This window comes from Coregonus lavaretus, assembly GCF_964263955.1.
Source record: "Coregonus lavaretus genome assembly, contig: HAP1_SCAFFOLD_1784, whole genome shotgun sequence".
Taxonomy (NCBI): Eukaryota; Metazoa; Chordata; class Actinopteri; order Salmoniformes; family Salmonidae; genus Coregonus; species Coregonus lavaretus.
Window position 1 is genome coordinate 60018 of NW_028158197.1, and position 26323 is coordinate 86340.

The following is a 26323-nucleotide window of genomic DNA, read 5'->3' on the forward strand; positions in this document are numbered from 1 at the left end:
CACCTGCTCTGCATCTCACAAAGACACAGAGGTTGGAACCAAACATCTCAAATTTGGACTCATCAGACCAAATTACAGATTTCCACCAGCCTAATGTCCATTGCTCGTGTTTCGTGGCCCAAGCCTCTTCTTATTGGTGTCCTTTAGTAGTGGTTTCTTTGAAGCAATTCGACCATGAAGGCCTGATTCACGCAGTCTCCTCTGAACAGTTGATGTTGAGATGAATACTGTGGTAGCTCCAGGTGACTACCTCATGAAGCTGGTTGAGAGACGGGATGCCAAGAGTGTGGAAGATACAATCTATCTGCAACATTAAAGCTGATCTACCCTTTGGGGTAGAGTTTGGGAAACCTTCCTCTAACTGGATTTGTCTTTTCTCAAAAGGAGAGCAGTGGTACGATACGATATACTTTGTCCATTTACATGGAAATTCATTTTGTGAAGTCAGAAAACAAATCCACAAACCCAATCCACTATAATACATGCAGTACGGAAAACACTGGAAAGTCAATACACAAGACACATTCAGAGTCTCTACGGCCTACTGACCCACCATGTATTGGACCTACATCTGTCCTATGTCCTACTGTTCAGTCTACATCTGTCCTATGTCCTACTGTTCAGCCTACATCTGTCCTATGTCCTACTGTTCAGTCGACATCTGTCCTATGTCCTACTGTTCAGCCTACATCTGTCCTATGTCCTACTGTTCAGCCTACATCTGTCCTATGTCCTACTGTTCAGCCTACATCTGTCCTATGTCCCACTGTTCAGCAGCCTACATCCTTATCTCCTGTGTGCGTCCTCTCATGTCTTCTCATGTGACCTAACCAGGCAAAACTCTTTTCACACTGGGAGCAGTGGTACGGCTTCTCCCCTGTGTGTATTCTCTCATGCTGTTTCAGGTGACCTAACTGGGTAAAACTCTTTCCACACCGGGAGCAGTGATGAGGCTTCTCTCCTGTGTGTATTCTCTCATGTATTTTCAGGTACCCTAACCAGGCAAAACTCTTTTCACATTGGGAGCAGTGGTAGCACTTCTCCCCTGTGTGTATTCTCTCATGCACTTTCAGGTGTCCTAACTGGGTAAAACTCTTTCCACAATGGGAGCAGTGATGAGGCTTCTCTCCTGTGTGTGTCCTCTCATGTTGTTTCATGTTCCCTAACTGTGAAAAACTCTTTCCACACTGGGAGCATTGGAAAGGTTTATCTCGCTTCTCCCCTGTGTGTATTCTCTCATGCTCTTTCAGGTATTCTTTCCGGTTAAAACTCTTTCTACACTGGGAGCAGTGATGAGGCTTTTCCCCTGTGTGTATTCTCTCATGCACTTTCAGGTATTCTTTCCGGTTAAAACTCTTTCTACACTGGGAGCAGTGATGAGGCTTTTCCCCTGTGTGTATTCTCTCATGCACTTTCAGGTGTCCTAACTGGGTAAAACTCTTTCCACACTGGGAGCAGTGATGAGGTTTATCTCCTGTGTGTGTCCTCTCATGTATTTTCAGGCTCGCTAACAAGGAAAAACTCTTTCCACACTGGGAGCATTGGAAAGGCTTCTCCCCTGTGTGTATTCTCTCATGTCGTTTCAGGTCCCTTAACTGGTTAAAACCTTTTCCACAGTGGGAGCAGTGATGAGGCTTATCTCCTGTGTGTATTGTCTCATGTCGTTTGAGGTCCCCTAACTGGTTAAAACCCTTTCCACAGTGGGAGCAGCGGTATGTCTTTTCTCGCTTCTCCCTGTGTGTATTCTCTCATGCTCTTTCAGGTATTCTTTCTGGTTAAAACTCTTTCCACACTGGGAGCATTGGAAAGGCTTCTCCCCTGTGTGTATTCTCTCATGTCGTTTCAGGTCCCTTAACTGATTAAAACCTTTTCCACAGTGGGAGCAGTGGAATCGTCTTGCTGGTTTGGACGTCTCTGGTTCCTCTGAATCTGGTCTTTCTCCTGCCAAAGACAGAGCGTTTATTTAAACAGAGACCTGAATGAAACCTCCACAACTCTGCATATTGGTTATTGATTTGGACACGTTAAAACTGTGTTTTGACATTGGGCTATCCCACCTTGCAAAATGTTGTTGAAAAGAAGACTATGCTCGAGGTCCAATCTATGTTCGGTTTTGGTTGAAAGTGAAAGTTGAAGAGATTTCTCAGGTCGTTGTTTCAACGACTTGAAAACAACTTCATTCAACGTACTTGCAGCCTATAAACATTGACGCATCGTCTATGAACAATTGTATTAACAATCTTACATCACTCCAGTATTTCTTGACAATATTCAAGTGCTCTAATTGTCTTTATTCCACTACTGAAGAAGCATGACTCAAATCACCTACTCATATTTCAAACATCCAGCCTGACAAAATATACATTTGTAATTATTCCATGCCTCCCTATTGGAAATGAATTATTGCCAATACATACAGTGGGGAAAAAAATTATTTAGTCAGCCACCAATTGTGCAAGTGCTCCCACTTAAAAAGATGAGAGAGGCCTGTAATTTTCATTATAGGTACACGTCAACTATGACAGACAAAATGAGAAAAAAATCCAGAAAATCACATTGTAGGATTTTTAATGAATTTATTTGCAAATTATGGTGGAAAATAAGTATTTGGTCACCTACAAACAAGCAAGATTTCTGGCTCTCACAGACCACGAAGGTCGAGAGCCGCACTGCTTCTTGACACAATGCTCGCTTAACCCGGAAGCCAGCAGCACCAATGTGTCGGAGGAAACACTGTACATCTTGCGCCCGGCCTGCCACAGGAGTAGCTAGAGCGCGCTGGGACAAGGACAAACCCGGGCCGGCCAAACCCTCCCCTGAGCCGGACGACGCTGGGCCAACTGGGCGCCGCATCATGGGTCATCCCGGTTCACGGCCGGCTGGGATCGAACCGGGATCTGTAGTGACGCCTTAGAACGCTGCATGCTTTTGAGCACTACTGAAAAAGTACTATTTACATGTGAAAGACGAAATGCTGCATTTACTACAGGCCTATTGTTTACCTTTGTGTTGGGGACACTTTGATATCTTGATAATATGCAGCTGTTTAAAGGGCAAAATCCACAGATGAAACAATAACAAAACGGTCGACCCTGCCTCTGTTTTGGTAAACAGCTGAGGGATGGGAGAAATGTAATGTAAGATGAATAGACAGAGCTATGGATGCAAGGACTGACCATCCATGATATCAACATTATAGTTTTAAACATGTTATGAGGCTATATAGTGTTTGTGTGTGTGCATGCACTTGTGTTTGCGTGCACATGCCCAAAATGATGCATGACAGGGCGACCATTTTACTGGCATATGCGCCTAAATATTTTGCTGTGCGACCTGGAATATTAATTTAGGAGCACAAGTGCGCCTGGATTTTAAAAAAATTCCCCCAGATGATGATTGTTGCAATGAGTACTTCACTGGAGATGGGAGAACATTCCAGAAGGACAACCATCTCTGCAGCACTCCACCAATCAGGCCTTTATGGTAGAGTGGCCAGACCGAAAGCCACTCCTCAGTAAAAGGCACATAACAGCCCGCTTGGAGTTTGCCAAAAGGCACCTAAAGACTCTCAGACCATGAGAAACAAGCTTACATTTTGGGTTCTCATGGAGTGTAACAGTTGAACTCATGAGGCATTTAGAAGTTATATTCTTCAAGAATCAATGGATGGATAGATGATAATAGTAGAGAGAATGATTTATTTCAGCTTTTGTTTATGTCATCACATTCCCAGTGGGTCAGAAGTTTATATACACTCAATTAGTATTTGGTAGCATTGCCTTTAAAATGGTTTAACTTGGGTCAAACGTTTCGGGTAGCCTTCCACAAGCTTCCCACAATAAGTTGGGTGAATTTTGGCCCATTCCTCATGACAGAGCTGGTGTAACTGAGTCAGGTTTGTAGGCCTCCTTGCTCGCAAACGCTTTTTCAGTTCTGCCCACACATTTTCTATAGGATTGAGGTCAGGGCTTTGTGATGGCCACTCCAATACCTTGATTTTGTTGTCCTTAAGCCATTTTGCAACAACTTTGGAAGTATGCTTGGGGTCATTGTCCATTTGGAAGAACCATTTGTGACCAAGCTTTAACTTCCTTACTGATGTCTTGAGATGTTGCTTCAATATATCCACATAATTTTCCTTCCTCATGATACCATCTGTTTTGTGAAGTGCACCAGTCCCTCCTGCAGCAAAGCACCCCCACAGCATGATGCTGCCACCCCCGTGTTTCACGGTTGGGATGGTGTTCTTCGGCTTGCAGGCTCCCCCATTTTCCTCCAAACATAACGATGGTCATTATGGCCAAACAGTTCTGTTTGTTGTTTCATCAGACCAGAGGACATTTCTCCAAAAAGTATGATTTTTGTCCCCATGTGCAGTTGCAAACCGTAGTCTGGCTTTTTTAATGGCGGTTTTGGAGCAGTGGCTTCTTCCTTGCTGAGCGGTCTTTCAGGTTATGTCGATATAGGACTCGTTTTAATGTGGATGTAGATACTTTTGTACCTGTTTCCTCCAGCATCTTCACAAGGTCCTTTGCTGTTGTTCTGGGATTGATTTGCAGTTTTTGCACCAAAGTATGTTCATCTCTAGGACGGAACGAGTCTCCTTCCTGAGTGGTATGATGGCTGCATGGTCCCATGGTGTTTATACTTGCGTACTATTGTTTGTACAGATGAATGTTGTAACTTCAGGCGTTTGGAAATTGCTCCCAAGGATGAACCAGACTTGAGGTCTTGGCTGATTTATTTTCATTTTCCCATGATGACAAGCAAAGAGGCACTTAGTTTGAAGGTAGGCCTTGAAATACATCCACAGGTACATCTCCAATTGACTCAAATGATGTCAATTAGCCCATCAGAAGCTTCAAAAGCCATGACATCATTTTCTGGAATTTTCCAAGCTGTTTAAAGGCACAGTCAACTTACTGTATGTAAACTTCTGACCCACTGGAATTGTGATACAAATTAATTATAAGTGAAATAATCTGTCTGTAAACAATTGTTGGAAAAATTACTTGTGTCATGTACAAAGTAGATGTCCTAACCGTGGAGAGGTTGAAAAACGAGTTTTAATGACTCCAACCTAAGAGTATTTAAACTTCCGACTTCAACTGTGTATATATATATATATATTGGAGTGTATTTAAACTTCCGACTTCAACTGTGTATATATATATATTGGAGGGTATTTAAACTTCCGACTTCAACTGTGTATATATATATATATATTGGAGTGTATTTAAACTTCCGACTTCAACTGTGTGTGTGTATATATATATATACACACACACACACACACACACACACACACTCTACCGGTCAAACATTTTAGAACATTTTCATATACAGTACCAGTCAAAAGTTTTAGAACACCTACTACTATTCAAGGGTTTTTCTTAATTTTTACTATTTTCTACATTGTAGAATAATAGTGAAGACATCAAAACTATGATGAACTATTGCCTTACCTCCATAACTTGCTACATTTGCACACACTGTATATATATTTTCTGTTGTATTTTTGACTTTATGTTTTGTTTTACCCCATATGTAACTCGGTGTTGTTGTTTTTATCGCACTGCTTTGCTTTATCTTGGCCAGGTCACAGTTGTAAATGAGAACTTGTTCTCAACTGGCTTACCTGGTTAAATAAAGGTGAAATAAAAAATAAATAAAAAATGAAATAACATATGGAATCATGTATTAACCAAAACAGTGTTAAATCAAAATATATTTGAGATTCTTCAAAGTAGCCACCCTTTGCCTTGATGACAGCTTTGCACACTCTTGGCATTCTTTCAACAGGTATTTCAATGCATTTCAATTAACAGGTGTGCCTTGTTAAAAGTTCATTTGTGGAATTTCTTTCCTTCTTAATGCGTTTCAGCCAATCAGTTGTGTTGTGACAAGGTAAGGGGGGATATACAGAAGATAGCCCTATTTGGTAAAAGACCAAGTCCATACTATGGCAAGAACAGCTCAAATAAGCAAAGAGAATTGACAAGTCCATCATTACTTTAAGACATGAAGGTCAGTCAATACGGAACATTTCAACAACTTAAAGGAAAATAGAATAATCAGAACAGTTGTCAGTCCAAAACAACAGTCAGAACAAAGCCTCTGTATTCTCTCATGTCATCTCAGGTCCTCTAACACTACACAGCCCATTCAAATCAGAAAAGCTTGATGATGAGTTGGTTAACTGAATAAGTTGTGCTAGAGCAAAAACCAAAACACGCACCCAGAAAACAAATCCACAAACCCAATCCACTATAATACATGCTGTACGGAAAACACTGGAAAGTCAATACACAAGACACATTCAGAGTCTCTACAGCCTACTGACCCACAATGTATTGGACCTACATCTGTTCTATGTCCTTCTGTTCAGCAGCCTACATCCTTATGTCCTGTGTGTATTCTCTCATGTCTTCTCAGGTGACATAACCGGTTATAACTCTTTCCACACTGGGAGCAGTGAAGAGGCTTCTCTCCTGTATGAGTCATCTCATGTCTTCTCAGGTTAGCTAAGCAGGCAAAACTCTTTTCACATTGGGAGCAGTGGTAGGGCTTCTCCCCTGTGTGTATTCTCTCATGCTCTTTCAGTTGTCCTTTCAGGTTAAAACTCTTTCCACACTGGGAGCAGTGATGAGGCTTCTCTCCTGTGTGTATTCTCTCATGTATTTTCAGGCTCGCTAACTGGGTATAACTCTTTCCACACTGGGAGCATTGGAAAGGTTTATCTCGCTTCTCCCCTGTGTGTATTCTCTCATGCTCTTTCAGGTATTCTTTCCGGTTAAAACTCTTTCCACACTGGGAGCAGTGGTAGGGCTTTTCCCCTGTGTGTATACTCTCATGTCTTTTCAGGCACCATGATGAGGAAAAACTCTTTCCACACTTGGAGCATTGGAAAGGTTTATCGCCTGTGTGTATTCTCTCATGTCGTTTCAGGACCCTTAACTGATTAAAACCTTTTCCACAGTGGGAGCAGTGGAATCGTCTTGCTGGTTTGGACGTCTCTGGTTCCTCTGAATCTGGAAAAATGGTTTCCACAAGTTAATCAGACTCTGTAAGGAATCCCCAACACAAAGTGTCATACCTGCCAAGATAAAGGAATCCCCAACATAAAGTGTCGTAACTGCCAAAATAAAGGAATCCCCAACATAAAGTGTCTTGGTCGTTCGGACCCCACAACAGCTTCAATGTGTCTTGGCATAGATTCTGCATGTTTCTGGAGCTCTATTGGAGGGATGCAACACAATTCCTTGATGAGAAATTCAATAATTTTATGTTTTGTTGATGGTGGTGGAAAACGCTGTCTCAGGCGCCGCTCCAGAATCTCCCATAAGGGTTAAATTAGGTTGAGATCCAGTGACTGAGACACAAACTCCCTTTAAACCCCCTACGCTCCTTTGAGACACCTCTTTCAAAGTCTCTGAGATCTCTTCTTATAGCCATGGTAGCCAAGATAATGGTCAACTGGGCATTTTTATACATGACCCTAAGCATGACTGGATGTTAATTGCTTAATTATCTCAGGAACCACAGCTGTGTGAAGCTGCTTTCAATATACGTTGTATCCCTCATTGACTCAAGTGTTACCTGTATATTGTATCCATAAAACATTTGGGAAATTACATACTCATACAATTAATATGAAACCAATTCTCATCTTTCAATTTTTGCTTTTGTAGCACCTACAGATGAAACATTATGGAGTCTTAAAGGAGGCTTCACCTACAGATGAAACATTATGGAGTCTTAAAGGAAGCTTCACCTACAGATGAAACATTATGGAGTCTTAAAGGAGGCTTCACCTACAGATGAAACATTATGGAGTCTTAAAGGAGGCTTCACCTACAGATGAAACATTATGGAGTCTTAAAGGAGGCTTCACCTACAGATGAAACATTATGGAGTATTAAAGGAGGCTTCACCTACAGATGAAACATGATGGAGTCTTAAAGGAGGCTTCACCTACAGATGAAACATTATGGAGTCTTAAAGGAGGCTTCACCTACAGATGAAACATTATGGAGTCTTAAAGGAGGACTGTAGTATCTAATGATGAAACATTGTGGAGTCTTAAAGGAGGACTGTAGCATCTAATGATGAAACATTATGGAGTCTTAAAGGAGGCCTGTAGCATCTAATGATGAAACATTATGGAGTCTTAAAGGAGGACTGTATCATCTAATGATGAAACATTATGGAGTCTTAAAGGAGGACTGTAGCATCTAATGATGAAGCATTATGGAGTCTTAAAGGAGGACTGTAGCATCTAATGATGAAACATTATGGAGTCTTATAGGAGGCCTGTAGCATCTAATGATGAAACATTATGGAGTCTTAAAGGAGGACTGTAGCATCTAATGATGAAACATTATGGAGTCTTAAAGGAGGACTGTAGCATCTAATGATGAAACATTATGGAGTCTTAAAGGAGGACGGTAGCATCTAATGATGAAACATTATGGAGTCTTAAAGGAGGCTTCACCTACAGATGAAACATGATGGAGTCTTAAAGAAGGCTTCACCTACAGATGAAACATTATGGAGTCTAAAAGAAGGCTTCACCTACAGATGAAACATTATGGAGTCTTAAAGGAGGCTTCACCTACAGATGAAACATTATGGAGTCTTAAAGGAGGCTTCACCTACAGATGAAACATTATGGAGTATTAAAGGAGGACTGGAGCATCTAATGATGAAACATTATGGAGTCTTAAAGGAGGACTGTAGCATCTAATGATGAAACATTATGGAGTATTAAAGGAGGACTGGAGCATCTAATGATGAAACATTATGGAGTCTTAAAGGAGGACTGTAGCATCTAATGATGAAACATTATGGATTCTTAAAGGAGGACTGTAGCATCTAATGATGAAACATTATGGAGTATTAAAGGAGGACTGTAGCATCTAATGATTAAACATTATGGAGTCTTAAAGGAGGCTTCACCTACAGATGAAACATTATGGAGTCTTAAAGGAGGAGTGTAGCATCTAATGATGAAACATTATGGAGTCTTAAAGGAGGACTGTAGCATCTAATGATGAAACATTATGGAGTCTTAAAGGAGGACTGTAGCATCTAATGATGAAACATTATGGAGTATTAAAGGAGGACTGGAGCATCTAATGATGAAACATTATGGAGTCTTAAAGGAGGACTGTAGCATCTAATGATGAAACATTATGGAGTATTAAAGGAGGACTGGAGCATCTAATGATGAAACATTATGGAGTCTTAAAGGAGGACTGTAGCATCTAATGATGAAACATTATGGATTCTTAAAGGAGGACTGTAGCATCTAATGATGAAACATTATGGAGTATTAAAGGAGGACTGTAGCATCTAATGATTAAACATTATGGAGTCTTAAAGGAGGACTGTAGCATCTAATGATTACATTTTATGGAGTATTAAAGGAGGACTGTAGCATCTAATGATGAAACATTATGGAGTCTTAAAGGAGGCTTCACCTACAGATGAAACATGATGGAGTCTTAAAGAAGGCTTCACCTACAGATGAAACATTATGGAGTCTTAGAGGCTTCACCTACAGATGAAACATTATGGAGTCTTAAAGGAGGCTTCACCTACAGATGAAACATTATGGAGTCTTAAAGGAGGACTGTAGCATCTAACGATGAAACATTATGGAGTCTTAAAGGAGGCTTCACCTACAGATGAAACATGATGGAGTCTTAAAGAAGGCTTCACCTACAGATGAAACATTATGGAGTCTTAGAGGCTTCACCTACAGATGAAACATTATGGAGTCTTAAAGGAGGACTGTAGCATCTAATGATGAAACATTATGGAGTCTTAAAGGAGGCTTCACCTCCAGATGAAACATGATGGAGTCTTAAAGAAGGCTTCACCTACAGATGAAACATTATGGAGTCTTAAAGTAGGACTGTAGCATCTAACGATGAAACATTATGGAGTCTTAAAGGAGGCTTCACCTACAGATGAAACATGATGGAGTCTTAAAGAAGGCTTCACCTACAGATGAAACATTATGGAGTCTTAAAGGAGGACTGTAGCATCTAATGATGAAACATTATGGAGTCTTAAAGGAGGACTGTAGCATCTAATGATGAAACATTATGGAGTCTTAAAGGAGGACTGTAGCATCAAATGATGAAACATTATGGAGTCTTAAAGGAGGACTGTAGCATCTAATGATGAAACATTATGGGGTCTTAAAGGAGGCCTGGGTATGGATTAAATGTCCTGAGAATTACAGAGTAGGAAGCCAAGTCTAGAAAAAGGCTTTTCATTCAATCATATTTCAAAGCTTTTACAAAGGGCTTACAGAGCTGGTTCTTCCACTTACAGCTGTCTCCCAGTATTAGTTATGAATACTCTTCATAACTTGAATTTGTCTTAATGCTTTTATGATATTTAAAGTAGGATTAGGTTTTATTTGAGTAGGATTAGGTTTTTCGTCGTTTGGTTCGCAAGGGGCCTTGCATGCATGCATCATTTCTGTCTATATAATGCTTTGCTGAACTGTACGGTTTGTTCGAATTTCTCATGTGATTTTTATATCTTGCTATTGTTCCTTCTCTGTCTCATTATTACTTTAGGTATCCCATGTTTTAGGTTATAGAAAAATAACTTCTAACTTTATGATATAGCCTAGAACTCGGTTAGATTCATTCATTGATTGATCATGAAATAGCGCGGCACGAGAAATCTAACCTGCATTAACCTGAGTGTCTTAATGGGCCAAGTCATATTCATATCAAATAGAGAGGAAATCTAACCTGCATTAACCTGAGTGTCTTAATGGGCCAAGTCATATTCATATCAAATAGAGAGGAAATCTAACCTGCATTAACCTGAGTGTCTTAATGGGCCAAGTCATATTCATATCAAATAGAGAGGATAGAACATGTGGGCAATAAGACACCGGAGTGTCCGCTATAAAAATACACTTCAGCTATTGGCCCAGATCATCCAATGTTCAAGAGAGAAAATAATCATTTCTAACCGGATATTTTGCACTGCTTTGGTGAGACTCTTAGCTCTGTCTACAGCGCATTCGGAAAGTATTCAGACCCCTTGACTTTTTCCACATTTTGTTACATTACAGCCTTATTCTAAAATTGATTAAATTGTTTTTTTTCCCCTCCTCAATCTACACACAATACCCCATAATGAAAAAGTGAATCCAAATTGATCTCCAGTGCATCCTGTTTTCATTGATCATACTTGAGTTGTTTCTACAACTTAATTGGAGTCCACCTGTGGTAAATTCAATTGATTGGACATGACTTGGAAAGGCACACACCTGTCTACATAAGGTCCCACAGTTGACAGTGCATGTCAGTGCAAAAGCACAGCCATGAAGGAGGACGAAGGAGTTGTCCGTAGAGCTTCGAGACAGGATTGTGTCGAGGCACAGATCTGGGGAAGGGTACCAAAAAATGTCTGCAGCATTGAAGTTCCCCAAGAACACAGTGGCTTCCATCATTCTTAAATGGAAGAAGTTTGGAACCACCAAGACTCATCCTAGAGCTGGCCGCCCGGCCAAACTGAGCAATCAGGGGAGAAGGGCCTTGGTCAGGGAGGTGACCAAGAACCCGATGGTCACTCTGACAGAGCTCCAGAGTTCCTCTGTGGAGATGGGAGAACATTCCAGAAGGACAACCATCTCTGCAGCACTCCACCAATCAGGCCTTTATGGTAGAGTGGCCAGACGGAAGCCACTCCTCAGTAAAAGGCACATAACAGCCCGCTTGGAGCTTGCCAAAAGGCACCTAAAGACTCTCAGACCATGAGAAACAAGATTATTTGGTCTGATGAAACCAAGATTGAACTCTTTGGCCTGAATGCCAAGCGTCACATCTGGAAGAAACCTGGCACCATCCCTACGGTGAAGCATGGTTGTGGGAGCATCATGCTGTGGGGATGTTTTTCAGAGGCAGGGACTGGGAGACTTGTCAGGATTGAGGGAAAGATGAACGGAGCAAAGTACAGAGAGATCCTTGATGAAAACCTGCTCCAGAGCGCTCATGACCTCAGACTGGTGCGAATGTTCACCTTCCAACAGGACAACGACCCTAAGCACACAGCCAAGACAACGCAGGAGTGGCATCGGGACAAGTCTCTGAATGTCCTTGAGTGGCCCAGCCAGAGCCCGGACTTGAACCTGATCGAACATCTATGGAGAGACCTGAAAATAGCTGTGCAGTGACACTCCCCATCCAACCTGACAAAGCTTGAGAGGATCTGCAGAGAAGAATGGGATAAACTCCCCAAATACAGGTGTGCCAAGCTTGTAGCGTCATAGCCAAGAAGACTCGAGGCTGTAGTCACTGCCAAATGTACTTCAACAACGTACTGAGTAAAGGGTCTGAATACTTATGTAAATGTGATATTTCAGTATGTTTCTGTATAAATGTGCAAAAACCCTGTTTTTGCTTTGTCATTAAGGGGTATTGTGTGTAGATTGATGAGGGGGAAAAACTATCTAATCCATTTTAGAATAAGGCTTCAACGTAACAAAATGTGGAGAAAGTTAAGGGGTCTGAATCCTTTCCTAATGCACTGAGCAGTAAACTAGTGTTCCCCCATGTTGAAGCCAGCATAACGCCATGTTAATGAACATGGATTAGTGACGGACTAGTGGCAGACATGACAAAATGTTTACCATCCAATTTTACTTCAAAGTTAACTGTAATATAGAATAAGTAATTATATTAACCCATATTTTAAGATGGCATAATATGGAGATCGTATGGTAAGCAACGGTCATCACACTGGATTCATGATTTACTAAAAACATATCAAGCTCATTTAGATCTTCCTGTGTGTGTATCATGACCGTAAACACGTCTTGCTTTGACAATTTAACATTTCCTAAACAGCACCAACGTTAGGCTACTGCAACCTCTGCAGCCTCACTCTACCCGTGATATCAAAGTCATTTTTAGAATGATTTGTAGCTATCGTTTCTGTCGGAGCATTAGAGAGCATCCGACTCAGTTTCCCTCCCAGAAAACACGCGGTACAGTTAAGTGGTATCTATTCGGTAAGAAAATTCAGGCGGAAACAGAAGGGTGGGTGGCTTGACCACGTTTTGCGAATGACGGATCACTTGACCGCAGTCTTTAAGACGACACATTAGTTCAATAGTTCAACAACTACAGAGTTTGTGCCACTGTTTTTAAAATACTACTTACTGGTGTTAATCAGCTCTCCCGTCTCCTCTTCTTCCTCCAATGTGACAGTAATCTCCCCCTCCTCCTTCACTCCAAAAACTGCATCCTCCTCTTTCACTGTAACTTCTTCCTCTTCTTTCACGGCAACAGCTTCACCCTCTACTTCTGTTTTAACTGTGACATCCTCCTCTTCCTCCTCTTCTTTCACTGTAACGTCTTTCTCTGTCCAGCAGACCTCCTCTTCTTTAGGAGGAGGAGAGTAGCTTAGTGAGCACATGGTTGGGGATGTTATCTAGCTAGTTAGCATTAGCCTAGTGTTACTTAGCCAGATAGCTAATAACGTAAATATGAAATCAAATGGAGTAACTGCTAAATACACAGACAGTGTGTTTAAAACACTGATGTTAATATACACAAAAATGGTCTAAAGAGCTTCAATATTTTGGTTTTATGTTGGCTAGCAAGCTACCAAGGCGGCTGAATTGTTGTTGTTGAAAAAGCCTCCCGTCCCGTCCACTAGAATATACGTCACGCAAGAATCATCACCTGAAAGACTCACATCGCCATCTGCTGACTGGAGTGACGCAGTTGAACAAAAACTATATTCTGGCAAACAATGTAAACAAATAATTGGTAAATAACCAATTGTCTTACAGGTAATAATAACAAAACTAGAGCCTGCAGAACTTGCTTTTTGGAGTGTGGTGTCAAAAAAGCAGAGCATCTCTTTATTACGGACAGACCTCTCCCCATCTTTTTTATTTAACCTTTATTTAACTAGGCAAGTCAGTTAAGAACAAATTCTTATTTACAATGACGGCCTACACCACCAAACCCGGACGACGCTGGGCCAATTGTGCGCCACCCTATGGGACTCCCAATCACGGCCGGTTGTGATACAGCCTGGAATCGAACCAGGGGGTCTGTAGTAACACCGCAAGCACTGAGATGCAGTGCCTTAGACCGCTGCGCCACTCGGGAGCCCATTGAATCTATATGTTTTGACCATGATAGTTTACAATCTAAGGTAACGCCAAGCAATTTAGTCTCCTCAACTTGTTCAACAGCCACACCATTCATTACCAGATTCAGCTGAGGTTTAGAACTTAGGGAATGATTTGTACCAAATACAATGCTCTTAGTTTTAGAGATGTTCAGGACCAGTTTATTAGTGGCCACCCGTTCCAAAACATACGTTTTTTCAAAAACAGGTTATGGTCAATAATATCAAAGGCTGAACTGAAATCTAACAGTACAGCTCCCACAATCTTCTTATTATCAATTTCTTTCAACCAATCATCAGTCCTTTGTGTCAGTGCAGTACATGTTGAGTGCCCTTCCCTATAAGCATGTTGAAAGTCTGTTGTTAATTTGTTTACAGAGAAATAGCATTGTATTTGGTCAAACACCATTTTTTCCAACAGTTTGCTAAGAGCTGGCAGCAAGCTTATAAATGTAGGTCTACTGTTAGAACCAGTAAAGGCTGCTTTACCATTCTTGGGTAGCAGAATGACTTTGGCTTTCCTCTAGGCTCAGATTAAAGATATGACAGATAGGAGTGGCTATAGAGTCAGCTACCATCCTCAGTAGCTTTCCATTTAAGTTGTCAATGCCAGGAGGTTTGTCATTATTGATCGATAACAATACTTTTTCCACCTCTCCCACACTAACTTTACAAAATTCAAACTTTTAATGCTTTTCTTTCATTATTATTATTTTTTTATGCATCAATACGATGCCTCACTGTTCATTGTTGGCATTTCCTGCCTAAGTTTGCCCACTTTGCCAATTAAGTAATCATTAAAATAATTGGCAACATCAAATGGTTTTGTGATGAATAAGCCATCTGATTCGATGAAAGATGGAGTTGAATGTCATTCTACCCATATTTCAGTTAAAGTACTCCAAATTTCTTTTCCATCGTTCTTTATATCATTGATCTTGGCTTCATAATACAGTTTTCTTCTTCTTTTTGTTGAGTTTAGTCACATAATCTCTCAATTTGCATTAAGTCAACCAGTCAGATGTGCAGCCAGACTTATTAGCCACTCCTTTTGCCCCGTCTCTTTCAACCAGACAGTTTTTCAATTCCTCATCAATCCACGGAGCCTTTACAGTTCTAACAGTCAGTTACCAAACAGGTGCATGTTTATCAATAATTAAAATAAACCCTGCTATAATAAACCCTGTTATAATTAACCCTGTTATGACTTTTCCTTTACAGGGGATCTGCAGTTCAAACAATAACAAAGCGGAAACCCCACCACTGTTTTGGTAAAAAGCTGAGTCTGGAGAAATACAACCACTCTCAAATTCCCAGAGCTCTGGATGCAAGATGATATTTTAAATTCTAGTTTATCCACGTTTTCAGGCGAACAGTGTTTACAATGTTTACAAACCAATGGAGTTAAACAGGTTGGTTTCTGATGGGGTACGGCAGTTGAACTAAGCTCATTAGGCATGTATACGTTTATATTCTTAAAGAGTCAATGGGTACATAAATCATTAATTTAAAAGTTTGAAATTGGATGTAGCAAATTGCTTATTTCCCCTTTAAAGTCGCTCAGAAAAAAACAAGCTCTGACTAGGAACAATTATATTTCAATGGTGATTCAACTCTTATTTCCAATTCGGAAATCTTTCTACATCTCCGACTTTCCGACCTGAAAATCACTGATGTCATGATTTGACCTCTTCCTCTTCTTATTGAGTGGTATGTTATGCCTATAAACACAGTTTTGATGTTCAGGAGTGGGGAATTGCATTGAATCAGGCTATTCGTTTCAGTGCAGTTGCGTTCTTCCCCATAACCTATAGCCTAAACAGAACCCTTACAACTAAATATTGCATTTTTTTTTAAACTGCTGTAAAAGTTCAGTAACTTTAGTCGACTGTGGTATTTTGGACGCAGTAATTGCAGTTATACTGCTCTCTGATTGCATTTTTTTTTTCTGTAAGGGAACCCGAACACGTCCCAGCCTATTTTGATCATAGATCAAGACTGAACAATTCGGCTAGCTTATATTTATTCTGGATTTGACCATTTATAGCCCGACTTCTAGGATCTTTTGACTTCTCCCCGCGGCATATGTTTCCGATTAGGATAAATGTAGTCATATGAATACGTTCAGAATGTTGTCCTGTTAATTTGAAAAGACTAACCATTGTGATTAATGATATTTACTATCTTCTGCTTTTTATGAATAAACATGAATCGGTAAAAAAAAAAAATTGGTTTCGATGTTCCGCATTTGTCCTTTGAATGTTCCTTTGTTTTTCATAAATGACTACTGCTTTATACCCGAACACGTTTTTAAAGTTCCCCCGAGGCTTATTGCTTGTAAAGATCGGGCTATGCATATTGAGTATAATACAAACAGATGTCTAGAGAAGAAGGAGGGAATGGTGTGAGGCGAAAACGCACTATAGGCAAGTCTCTGTCTCCAGACAAATAGTGCGCATGTATTGTGACGTAGCGTGAGTTGTTTAGGCTACCTTTTGTTTGTTCATGTTGATCAATTCCCCGTTGTATCATCACCGGTCAATGTTCACCGTTAATTCCCGTCTTTTATCATCTACAAGGTTTATTTACGAGTCATTTGTGTTAACGCAATTCAAACTGCTATACTTGATGAACAACTTTTGTTTTATTTCATACCATTTACGAGTTTTGTCAATTTCTTAATTGTTGTGTACAAAACAAAAATCAACCAGCATTTACATATTTCTTTTTCAGCTACATTACTCTCATCCAATGGGGTTGGAGTCGAGGGAAAATAAACAAGTTTTACTAAATAAAACAATGTGCCTTTCATAAGTATTCTATTGAAGTGTGTACATAAAACGTATTAAAACACGTCTGTAAAACCACAACGAGCACATCGACCTATCAAGTAAGTTTTCATAACTCATTGGGTACAGTGCAAGAAAAAACATCGGAGTAGTCTGAAGTGGCGGCATTAGTTCACGTTCTCATTTACAACATAACATGCATGGACATTTCATCATTTAGACCTTTAGGGAATAATGTCTGGAGGGTGAAAATCCCCAAATATTATCTTTTGCTCAAGAGTTATTTATATCGCCTCGTCTGTCTGATACCTTGACTTTCTCTTTGACACTAAATCTAAAAAGGTAGAAATGTGATGTTTTTGGTCATTAAAATGTACTGCGACTGGATAATCCCTGTCGTTTCTTCCGGTTGAACTTTTATGTTCAGGAATTCACAGCCCACATGGACATTTAATCATGGAGATGACATGGGTGGAGGAGCACCTAATAATGCCATTTATTTGGAACCGTTTTCCTTTCCGTGGGTGGCATATCGTTGCACTGTGCGCAGCCTCTGCATTTATAGCTGCCGTTCGGAAGAGGGCGTAAACGAGCCTGGCTCATTTTGGCAGTTGGCATCGACCAACATGTCGCGTAAATTGCGACCTCTCCTTTGTACAATAAGCTGGCAGAGCTGGGTCCGATGATAAAACATGCCAGTGTTTCTTGACAGCAGCCTCTGCCCGCTAGATTATACGTCACAATGGCAGCATTGCCTGAAAGACCCACATCGCCACCTGCTGACTGCAGTTAGTAATAACGTCAGGTCAAATCTTTATTTTATCTTCAAACAAAACGTTTGTTTTTCATGTATTTTATTAAAGAATAAAATGATATGTAAAAGTACAAAGAGAATCATGTGTTGATCATTACAGATTTATAATGAGTGAGTATTTTAAACATAAGGTTACAATAATATCAAGATATGCAGTTGGGTCTATACTGCGCCTACATTGTGTAACGATACATCATGTAGATGTACAGTACCAGTCAAATGTTTGGACACACCTACTCATTCAAGGGTTTTTCTTCATTTGTACTATTTTATACATTGTAGAATAATAGTGAAGACATCAAAACTATGAAATAACACATATGAAATCATGTAGTATCCAAAAAGTGTTAAATAAATCAATATATATTTTATATTTGAGATTCTTCAAATAGCCACCCTTTGCCTTGATGACAGCTTTGCACACTCTTGGCATTCTCTCAACCAGCTTCACCTGGAATGCTTTTCCAACAGTCTTGAAGGAGTTCCCACATATGCTGAGCACTTGTTGGCTGCTTTTCCTTTACTCTGCAGTCTAACTCATCCCAAACCATCTTAATTTGTTTTAGGTCGGGGGATTGTGGAGGCCAGGTCATCTGATGCAGCACTACATCACTCTCCTTCTTGGTAACATAGCCCTTACACAGCCTGGAGGTGTGTTGGGTCATTGTCCTGTTGAAAAACAAATGATAGTCCCACTAAGCGTAAACCAGATGGGATGGCGTATCGCTGCAGAATGCTGTGGTAGCCATGTTGGTTAAGTGTGCCTTGAATTCTAAATAAAATCACTGACAGTGTCACCAGCAAAGTACCCCCACACCACCTCCTCCATGCTTCACGGTGGGAACCACACATGTGGTGATCATCCGTTCACCTGCTCTGCATCTCACAAAGACACAGAGGTTGGAACCAAAAATCTCAAATTTGGACTCATCAGACCAAATGACAGATTTCCACCAGCCTAATGTCCATTGCTCGTGTTTCGTGGCCCAAGCCTCTTCTTATTGGTGTCCTTTAGTAGTGGTTTCTTTGAAGCAATTCGACCACGAAGGCCTGATTCACGCAGTCTCCTCTGAACAGTTGATGTTGAGATGAATACTGTGGTAGCTCCAGGTGATTACCTCATGAAGCTGGTTGAGAGACGGGATGCCAAGAGTGTGGAAGATACAATCTATCTGCAACATTAAAGCTGATCTACCCTTTGGGGTAGAGTTTGGGAAACCTTCCTCTAACTGGATTTTTCTTTTCTCAAAAGGAGAGCAGCGGTACGATACGATATACTTTGTCCATTTACATGGAAATTCATTTTGTGAAGTCAGAAAACAAATCCACAAACCCAATCCACTATAATACATGCAGTACGGAAAACACTGGAAAGTCAATACACAAGACACATTCAGAGTCTCCACGGCCTACTGATCCACCATGTATTGGACCTACATCTGTCCTATGTCCTACTGTTCAGCCTAAATCTGTTCTATGTCCTTCTGTTCAGCAGCCTACATCCTTATGTCCTGTGTGTATTCTCATGACTTCTCAGGTGACATAACCGGTTAAAACTCTTTCCACACTGGGAGCAGTGATGAGGCTTCTCTCCTGTATGCGTCATCTCATGTCTTCTCAGGTTAGCTAACCAGGCAAAACTCTTTTCACATTGGGAGCAGTGGTAGGGCTTCTCCCCTGTGTGTATTCTCTCATGCTCTTTCAGTTGTCCTTTCAGGTTAAAACTCTTTCCACACTGGGAGCAGTGATGAGGCTTCTCTCCTGTGTGTATTCTCTCATGTATTTTCAGGCTCGCTAACTGGGTAAAACTCTTTCCACATTGGGAGCATTGGAAAGGTTTATCTCGCTTCTCCCCTGTGTGTATTCTCTCATGCTCTTTCAGTTGTCCTTTCCGGTTAAAACTCTTTCCACACTGGGAGCAGTGATGAGGCTTTTCCCCTGTGTGTATTCTCACATGTCGTTTCAGGTCCCTTAACTGATTAAAACCTTTTCCACAGTGGGAGCAGTGGAATCGTCTTGCTGGTTTGGACATCTCTGCTTCCTCTGAGTCTGGTCTTTCTCCTGCCAAAGACAGAGCGTTTATTTAAACAGAGACCTGAATGAAACCTCCACAACTCTCTTGCTAGGAGGTTTAATCCTAATCAGATCCCTCAATAACCCGAGGCCAGTTTACAAAAAAATTATCATTTAAAATAATCTTGGTAGGGTTGATTGGTTGGGTTACTTTCTAAATGTAATCCGTTACAGTTGCTAGTTACAGTGGGGGAAAAAAGTATTTAGTCAGCCACCAATTGTGCAAGTTCTCCCACTTAAAAAGATGAGAGAGGCCTGTAATTTTCATCATAGGTACACGTCAACTATGACAGACAAAATGAGAAAATCCAGCAAATCACATTGTAGGATTTTTAATGAATTTATTTGCAAATTATGGTGGAAAATAAGTATTTGGTCAATTACAAAAGTTTCTCAATACTTTGTTATATACCCTTTGTTGGCAATGACACAGGTCAAACGTTTTCTGAAAGTCTTCACAAGGTTTTCACACACTGTTGCTGGTATTTTGGCCCATTCCTCCATACAGATCTCCTCTAGAGCAGTGATGTTTTGGGGCTGTCGCTGGGCAACACGGACTTTCAACTCCCTCCAAAGATTTTCTATTGGGTTGAGATCTGGAGACTGGCTAGGCCACTCCAGGACCTTGAAATGCTTCTTACGAAGCCACTCCTTCGTTGCCCGGGCGGTGTGTTTGGGATCATTGTCATGCTGAAAGACCCAGCCACGTTTCATCTTCAATGCCCTTGCTGATGGAAGGAGGTTTTCACTCTTTGGATGCAATTCAGCATTCTTTGTCCTCCAAACACGACGAGTTGAGTTTTTACCAAAAAGTTATATTTTGGTTTCATCTGACCATATGACATTCTCCCAATCCTCTTCTGGATCATCCAAATGCACTCTAGCAAACTTCAGACGGGCCTGGACATGTACTGGCTTAAGCAGGGGGACACGTCTCGCACTGCAGGATTTGAGTCCCTGGCGGTGTAGTGTGTTACTGATGGTAGGCTTTGTTACTTTGGTCCAAGCTCTCTGCAGGTCATTCACTAGGTCCCCCCGTGTGGTTCTGGGATTTTTGCTCACTGTTCTTGTGATCATTTTGACCCCACGGGGTGAGATCTTGCGTGGAGCCCCAGATCGAGGGAGATTATCAGTGGTCTTGTATGTCTTCCATTTCCTAATAATTGCTCCCACAGTTGATTTCTTCAAACCAAGCTGCTTACCTATTGCATATTCAGTCTTCCCAGCCTGGTGCAGGTCTACAATTTTGTTTCTGGTGTCCTTTGACAGCTCTTTGGTCTTGGCCATAGTGGAGTTTGGAGTGTGACTGTTTGAGGTTGTGGACAGGTGTCTTTTATACTGATAACAAGTTCAAACAGGTGCCATTAATACAGGTAACGAGTGGAGGACAGAGGAGCCTCTGAAAGAAGAAGTTACAGGTCTGTGAGAGCCAGAAATCTTGCTTGTTTGTAGGTGACCAAATACTTATTTTCCACCATAATTTGCAAATAAATTCATTAAAAATCCTACAATGTGATTTTCTGGAGAAAAAATATCTCAATTTGTCTGTCATAGTTGACGTGTAACTATGATGAAAATTACAGGCCTCTCTCATCTTTTTAAGTGGGAGAACTTGCACAATTGGTGGCTGACTAAATACTTTCCCCCCCACTGTACCTGTCAAACAGTGTAATCAGTAAAGTAATATTCCATTCCATCAGCAGACTATATGATCTATAATATCAAAAGCCGCACTGAAGTCTAACAAAACAGCCCCCACAATCTTTTTAACATCAATTTCTCTCAGCCAATCATCAGTCATTTGTGTAAGTGCTGTGCTTGTTGAATGCCCTTCCCTATAAGTGTGCTGAAAAGTCTGTTGTCAATTTGCTTACTGTAAAATAGCATTTTATCTGGCCAAACACAACTTTCCCCAAAACGTTACTAAGGGTTGGTAACAGGCTGATTGGTCGGCTATTTGAGCCAGTAAAGGGGGCTTTACTATTCTTTGGTAGCGGAATGACTTTTGCTTCCCTCCAGGCCTGAGGGCACACACTTTCTAGTAGGCTTAGATTGAAGATATGGCAAATAGGAGTGGCAATATTTATTAGACCTAATTGATAAATAGACTAGTCAGTATAGGATACATATATTAGACCTAATGGATAAATAGACTAGTCAGTATAGGATACATTTATTAGACCTAATGGATAAATAGACTAGTCAGTATAGGATCCATTTATTAGACCTAATGGATAAATAGACTAGTCAGTATAGGATCCATTTATTAGACCTAATGGATAAATAGACTAGTCAGTATAGGATACACTTTAAGTGTACATTATTGTTATTTGATAGGCTACTAGACCTAAAGAGGCAATCTGCAGTTCAAACAACAACAAAGTTGGCACCCTGCCACTGTTTTGGTATATAGCTGAGGGATGGGGTCAAACATTAAATACACTACATGACCAAAATTATGTGGACACCTGCTCATCGAAAAATCTCATTCCAAAATCATGGGCATTAATATGGAGTTGGTCCCTCCTTTGCTGCTATAACAGCCTCCACTCTTCTGGGAAGGCTTTGCACTGGATGTTGGAACATTGCTGTGGGGACTTGCATCCATTCAGCAACAATAGCATTAGTGAGGTCGGGCACTGATGTTGGGCGATTAGGCCTGGCTCGCAGTCGGCGTTCCAATTCATCCCAATGGTGTTCGATGGGGTTGAGATCAGGGCTCTGTCCAGGCCAGTCAAGTTCTTCCACACCAATCTCAACAAATAATTTCTTCATGAACCTCGCTTTGTGCACAGGGGCATTGTCATGCTGAAACAGGAAAGGGCCTTCCCCAAACTGTTGCCACAAAGTTGGGAGCACAGAATCGTTTAGAATGTCATTGTATGCTGTAGCGTTAAGATTTCCCTTCACTGGAACTAAGGGGCCTAGCCCGAACCATGACAAACAGCCCCAGACCATTATTCCTCATCCACCAAACTTTACAGTTGGCACTATGGTAGCGTTCTCCTATAGCCTCCTCCTATTTGTACTGGACTCCAAGTGCATCCTCAAATCAACCAATCACTCTAATCTTAATTCCAACCCTTAGACGTCCACAGACTAACCCATCTTTCCCAGTATAATACAATTTTACTATTTCCTTCGGGCAATACATCCTTCACCACTGAACAAAAATATAAACGCAACATGCAACAATTTCAAAGATTTGACTGAGTTACAGTTCATATAAGGAAACCAGTCAGTACCTGGTGTGACCATTTGCCTCATGCAGCGTTACACCTTCACATAGAGTTGATCAGGCTGTTGATTGTGGCCTGTGGAATGTTTTCCCACTCGAGCTGCTGCATATTGGTGGGAACTGGAACACGCTGTCGTACACGTCATTACAGAGCATCCCAAACATGCTCAATGGGTGACATGTCTGGTGAATATGCAGGCCATGGAAAAAACTGGGACAGTTTCAGCTTCCAGGAATTGAGTACAGATCCTTGCGACATGGGGCCGTGCATTATCCTGCTGAAACATGAGGTGATGGCGGTGGATGAATGGCACGACAATGGGCCTCAGGATCTCGTCACATTATGAATAGTATAGCACGGTAGTGTGATGTTATTGGTCTGTTTTAAAGGCCAATTCCAGACCTGAATAGTATAGGGTGCTATGAACACTGAAATACTGTAGAACAAAATTGTTTAACATAGAAATACCAGATTTTCAGAGTTACATTCGTAAGATTTTATGAATTATGAAATTCTGAAAAATATGAATAACATTCCACCCTTGAGGCCACCAGAGAGCGATTTGGACATTTGACTGCAGGAAAGGGCTACGTGCCCCGCCTCCCTATACCTTATAGCTAAATATTAAGGACCTACTAAAACCATTGAGATTTTAAAAGCAAATGAACACTTAGTTTCTGATGAGTTATTTTAGAACTAATATCAACACTTAGTTTCTGATGAGTTATTTTACAACTAATATCAACACTTCGTTTCTGATGAGATATTTTACAACTGATATCAACACTTAGTTTCAGATGAGTTATTTTACAACTGATATCAGCACTTCAATTTAGTTTCTGATGAGTTATTTTACAACTAATATCAACACTTAGTTTCAGATGAGTTATTTTACAACTGATATCAGCACTTAGTTTATGATGAGTTATTTTAGAACTAATATCAACACTTAGTTTCTGATGAGTTATTTTACAACTAATATTAACACTTAGTTTCTGATGAGTTATTTTACAACTGATATCAGCACTTCAATTTAGTTTCTGATGAGTTATTTTACAACTGATATCAACACTTAGATTCTGATGAGTTATTTTACCACTGATATCAACACTTAGTTTCTGATTAGTAATTTTACAACTGATATCAGCACTTCAATTTAGTTTCTGATGAGTTATTTTACAACTAATATCAACACTTCAATTTAGTTTCTGATGAGTTATTTTACAACTGATATCAGCACTTCAATTTAGTTTCTGATGAGTTATTTTACAACTGATATCAACACTTAGATTCTGATGAGTTATTTTACCACTGATATCAACACTTAGTTTCTGATTAGTAATTTTACAACTGATATCAGCACTTCAATTTAGTTTCTGATGAGTTATTTTACAACTAATATCAACACTTCAATTTAGTTTCTGATGAGTTATTTTACAACTGATATCAACACTTAGTTTCTGATGAGTTATTTTACAACTGATATCAGCACTTCAATTTAGTTTCTGATGAGTTATTTTACAACTAATATCAACACTTAGTTTCTGATGAGTTATTTTACAACTAATATCAACACTTCGTTTCTGATGAGTTATTTTACAACTGATATCAACACTTAGTTTCAGATGAGTTATTTTACAACTGATACCAGCACTTCAATTTAGTTTCTGATGAGTTATTTTACAACTAATATCAACACTTAGTTCCTGATTAGTTATTTTACAACTGATATCAACACTTAGTTTCTGATGAGTTCTTTTACAACTGATATCAGCACTTCAATTTAGTTTCTGATGAGTTATTTTACAACTGATATCAACACTTAGTTTCTGATGAGTTATTTTACAACTGATATCAGCACTTCAATTTAGTTTCTGATGAGTTATTTTACAACTAATATCAACACTTAGTTTCTGATGAGTTATTTTACAACTAATATCAACACTTAGTTTCTGATGAGTTATTTTACAACTAATATCAACACTTCGTTTCTGATGAGTTATTTTACAACTGATATCAACACTTAGTTTCAGATGAGTTATTTTACAACTGATATCAGCACTTCAATTTAGTTTCTGATGAGTTATTTTACAACTAATATCAACACTTAGTTTCTGATGAGTTATTTTAGAACTAATATCAACACTTAGTTTCTGATGAGTTATTTTACAACTAATATCAACACTTAGTTTCTGATGAGTTATTTTACAACTGATATCAACAATTAGTTTCCGATGAGTTATTTTACAACTGATATCAGCACTTCAATTTAGTTTCTGATGAGTTATTCTACAACTGATATCAACACTTAGTTTCTGATGAGTTATTTTACAACTGATATCAACACTTAGTTTCTGATTAGTTATTTTACAACTGATATCAGCACTTCAATTTAGTTTCTGATGAGTTATTTTACAACTAATATCAACACTTAGTTTCTGATGAGTTATTTTACAACTAATATCAACACTTCGTTTCTGATGAGTTATTTTACAACTGATATCAACACTTAGTTTCAGATGAGTTATTTTACAACTGATATCAGCACTTCAATTTAGTTTCTGATGAGTTATTTTACAACTAATATCAACACTTAGTTTCTGATTAGTTATTTTACAACTGATATCAACACTTAGTTTCTGATGAGTTATTTTACAACTGATATCAGCACTTCAATTTAGTTTCTGATGAGTTATTTTACAACTGATATCAACACTTAGTTTCTGATGAGTTATTTTACAACTGATATCAACACTTAGTTTCTGATTAGTTATTTTACAACTGATATCAGCACTTCAATTTAGTTTCAGATGAGTTATTTTACAACTAATATCAACACTTCAATTTAGTTTCTGATGAGTTATTTTACAACTAATATCAACACTTAGTTTCTGATGATTTATTTTAGAACTAATATCAACACTTAGTTTCTGATGAGTTATTTTACAACTAATATCAACACTTAGTTTCTGATGAGTTATTTTACAACTGATATCAACACTTAGTTTCTGATTAGTTATTTTACAACTGATATCAGCACTTCAATTTAGTTTCTGATGAGTTATTTTACAACGGATATCAACACTTAGTTTCTGATGAGTTATTTTACAACTAATATCAACACTTAGTTTCTGATGAGTTATTTTACAACTGATATCAACACTTAGTTTCTGATGAGTTATTTTACAACTGATATCAATACTTAGTTTCTGATTAGTTATTTTCCTTCT

At 39.6% G+C, this 26323-nt stretch overlaps 1 protein-coding gene across 1 annotated transcript; it reads right to left on the reverse strand.

Moving 5' to 3' along the window:
- Positions 1 to 438: 438 nt before the first annotated feature.
- Positions 439 to 13690, reverse strand: LOC311124341 (uncharacterized protein). The gene is made up of 2 exons (XM_084198503.1): positions 13197 to 13690; positions 439 to 1941 (listed from the first exon to the last, which is right to left on the reverse strand). Exons 1-2 carry the CDS (start codon positions 13450 to 13452, stop codon positions 1676 to 1678), a joined length of 522 nt encoding a protein of 173 aa, XP_084054629.1. The 5' UTR covers positions 13453 to 13690; the 3' UTR covers positions 439 to 1675.
- Between the last annotated feature and the right edge of the window lie 12633 nt (positions 13691 to 26323).

What these genes read in the sequence shown, in the direction of transcription:
- LOC311124341 (XM_084198503.1), bottom strand. Translation starts at nt 13,452, where the DNA reads ATGTGCTCACTAAGCTACTCTCCTCCTCCTAAAGAAGAGGAGGTCTGC. An exon ending in GGGAGAGCTGATTAACACCA is followed by an intron (nt 1,942 to 13,196) that starts GTAAGTAGTATT and finishes TGTCTTTGGCAG; the next exon opens with GAGAAAGACCAGATTCAGAG.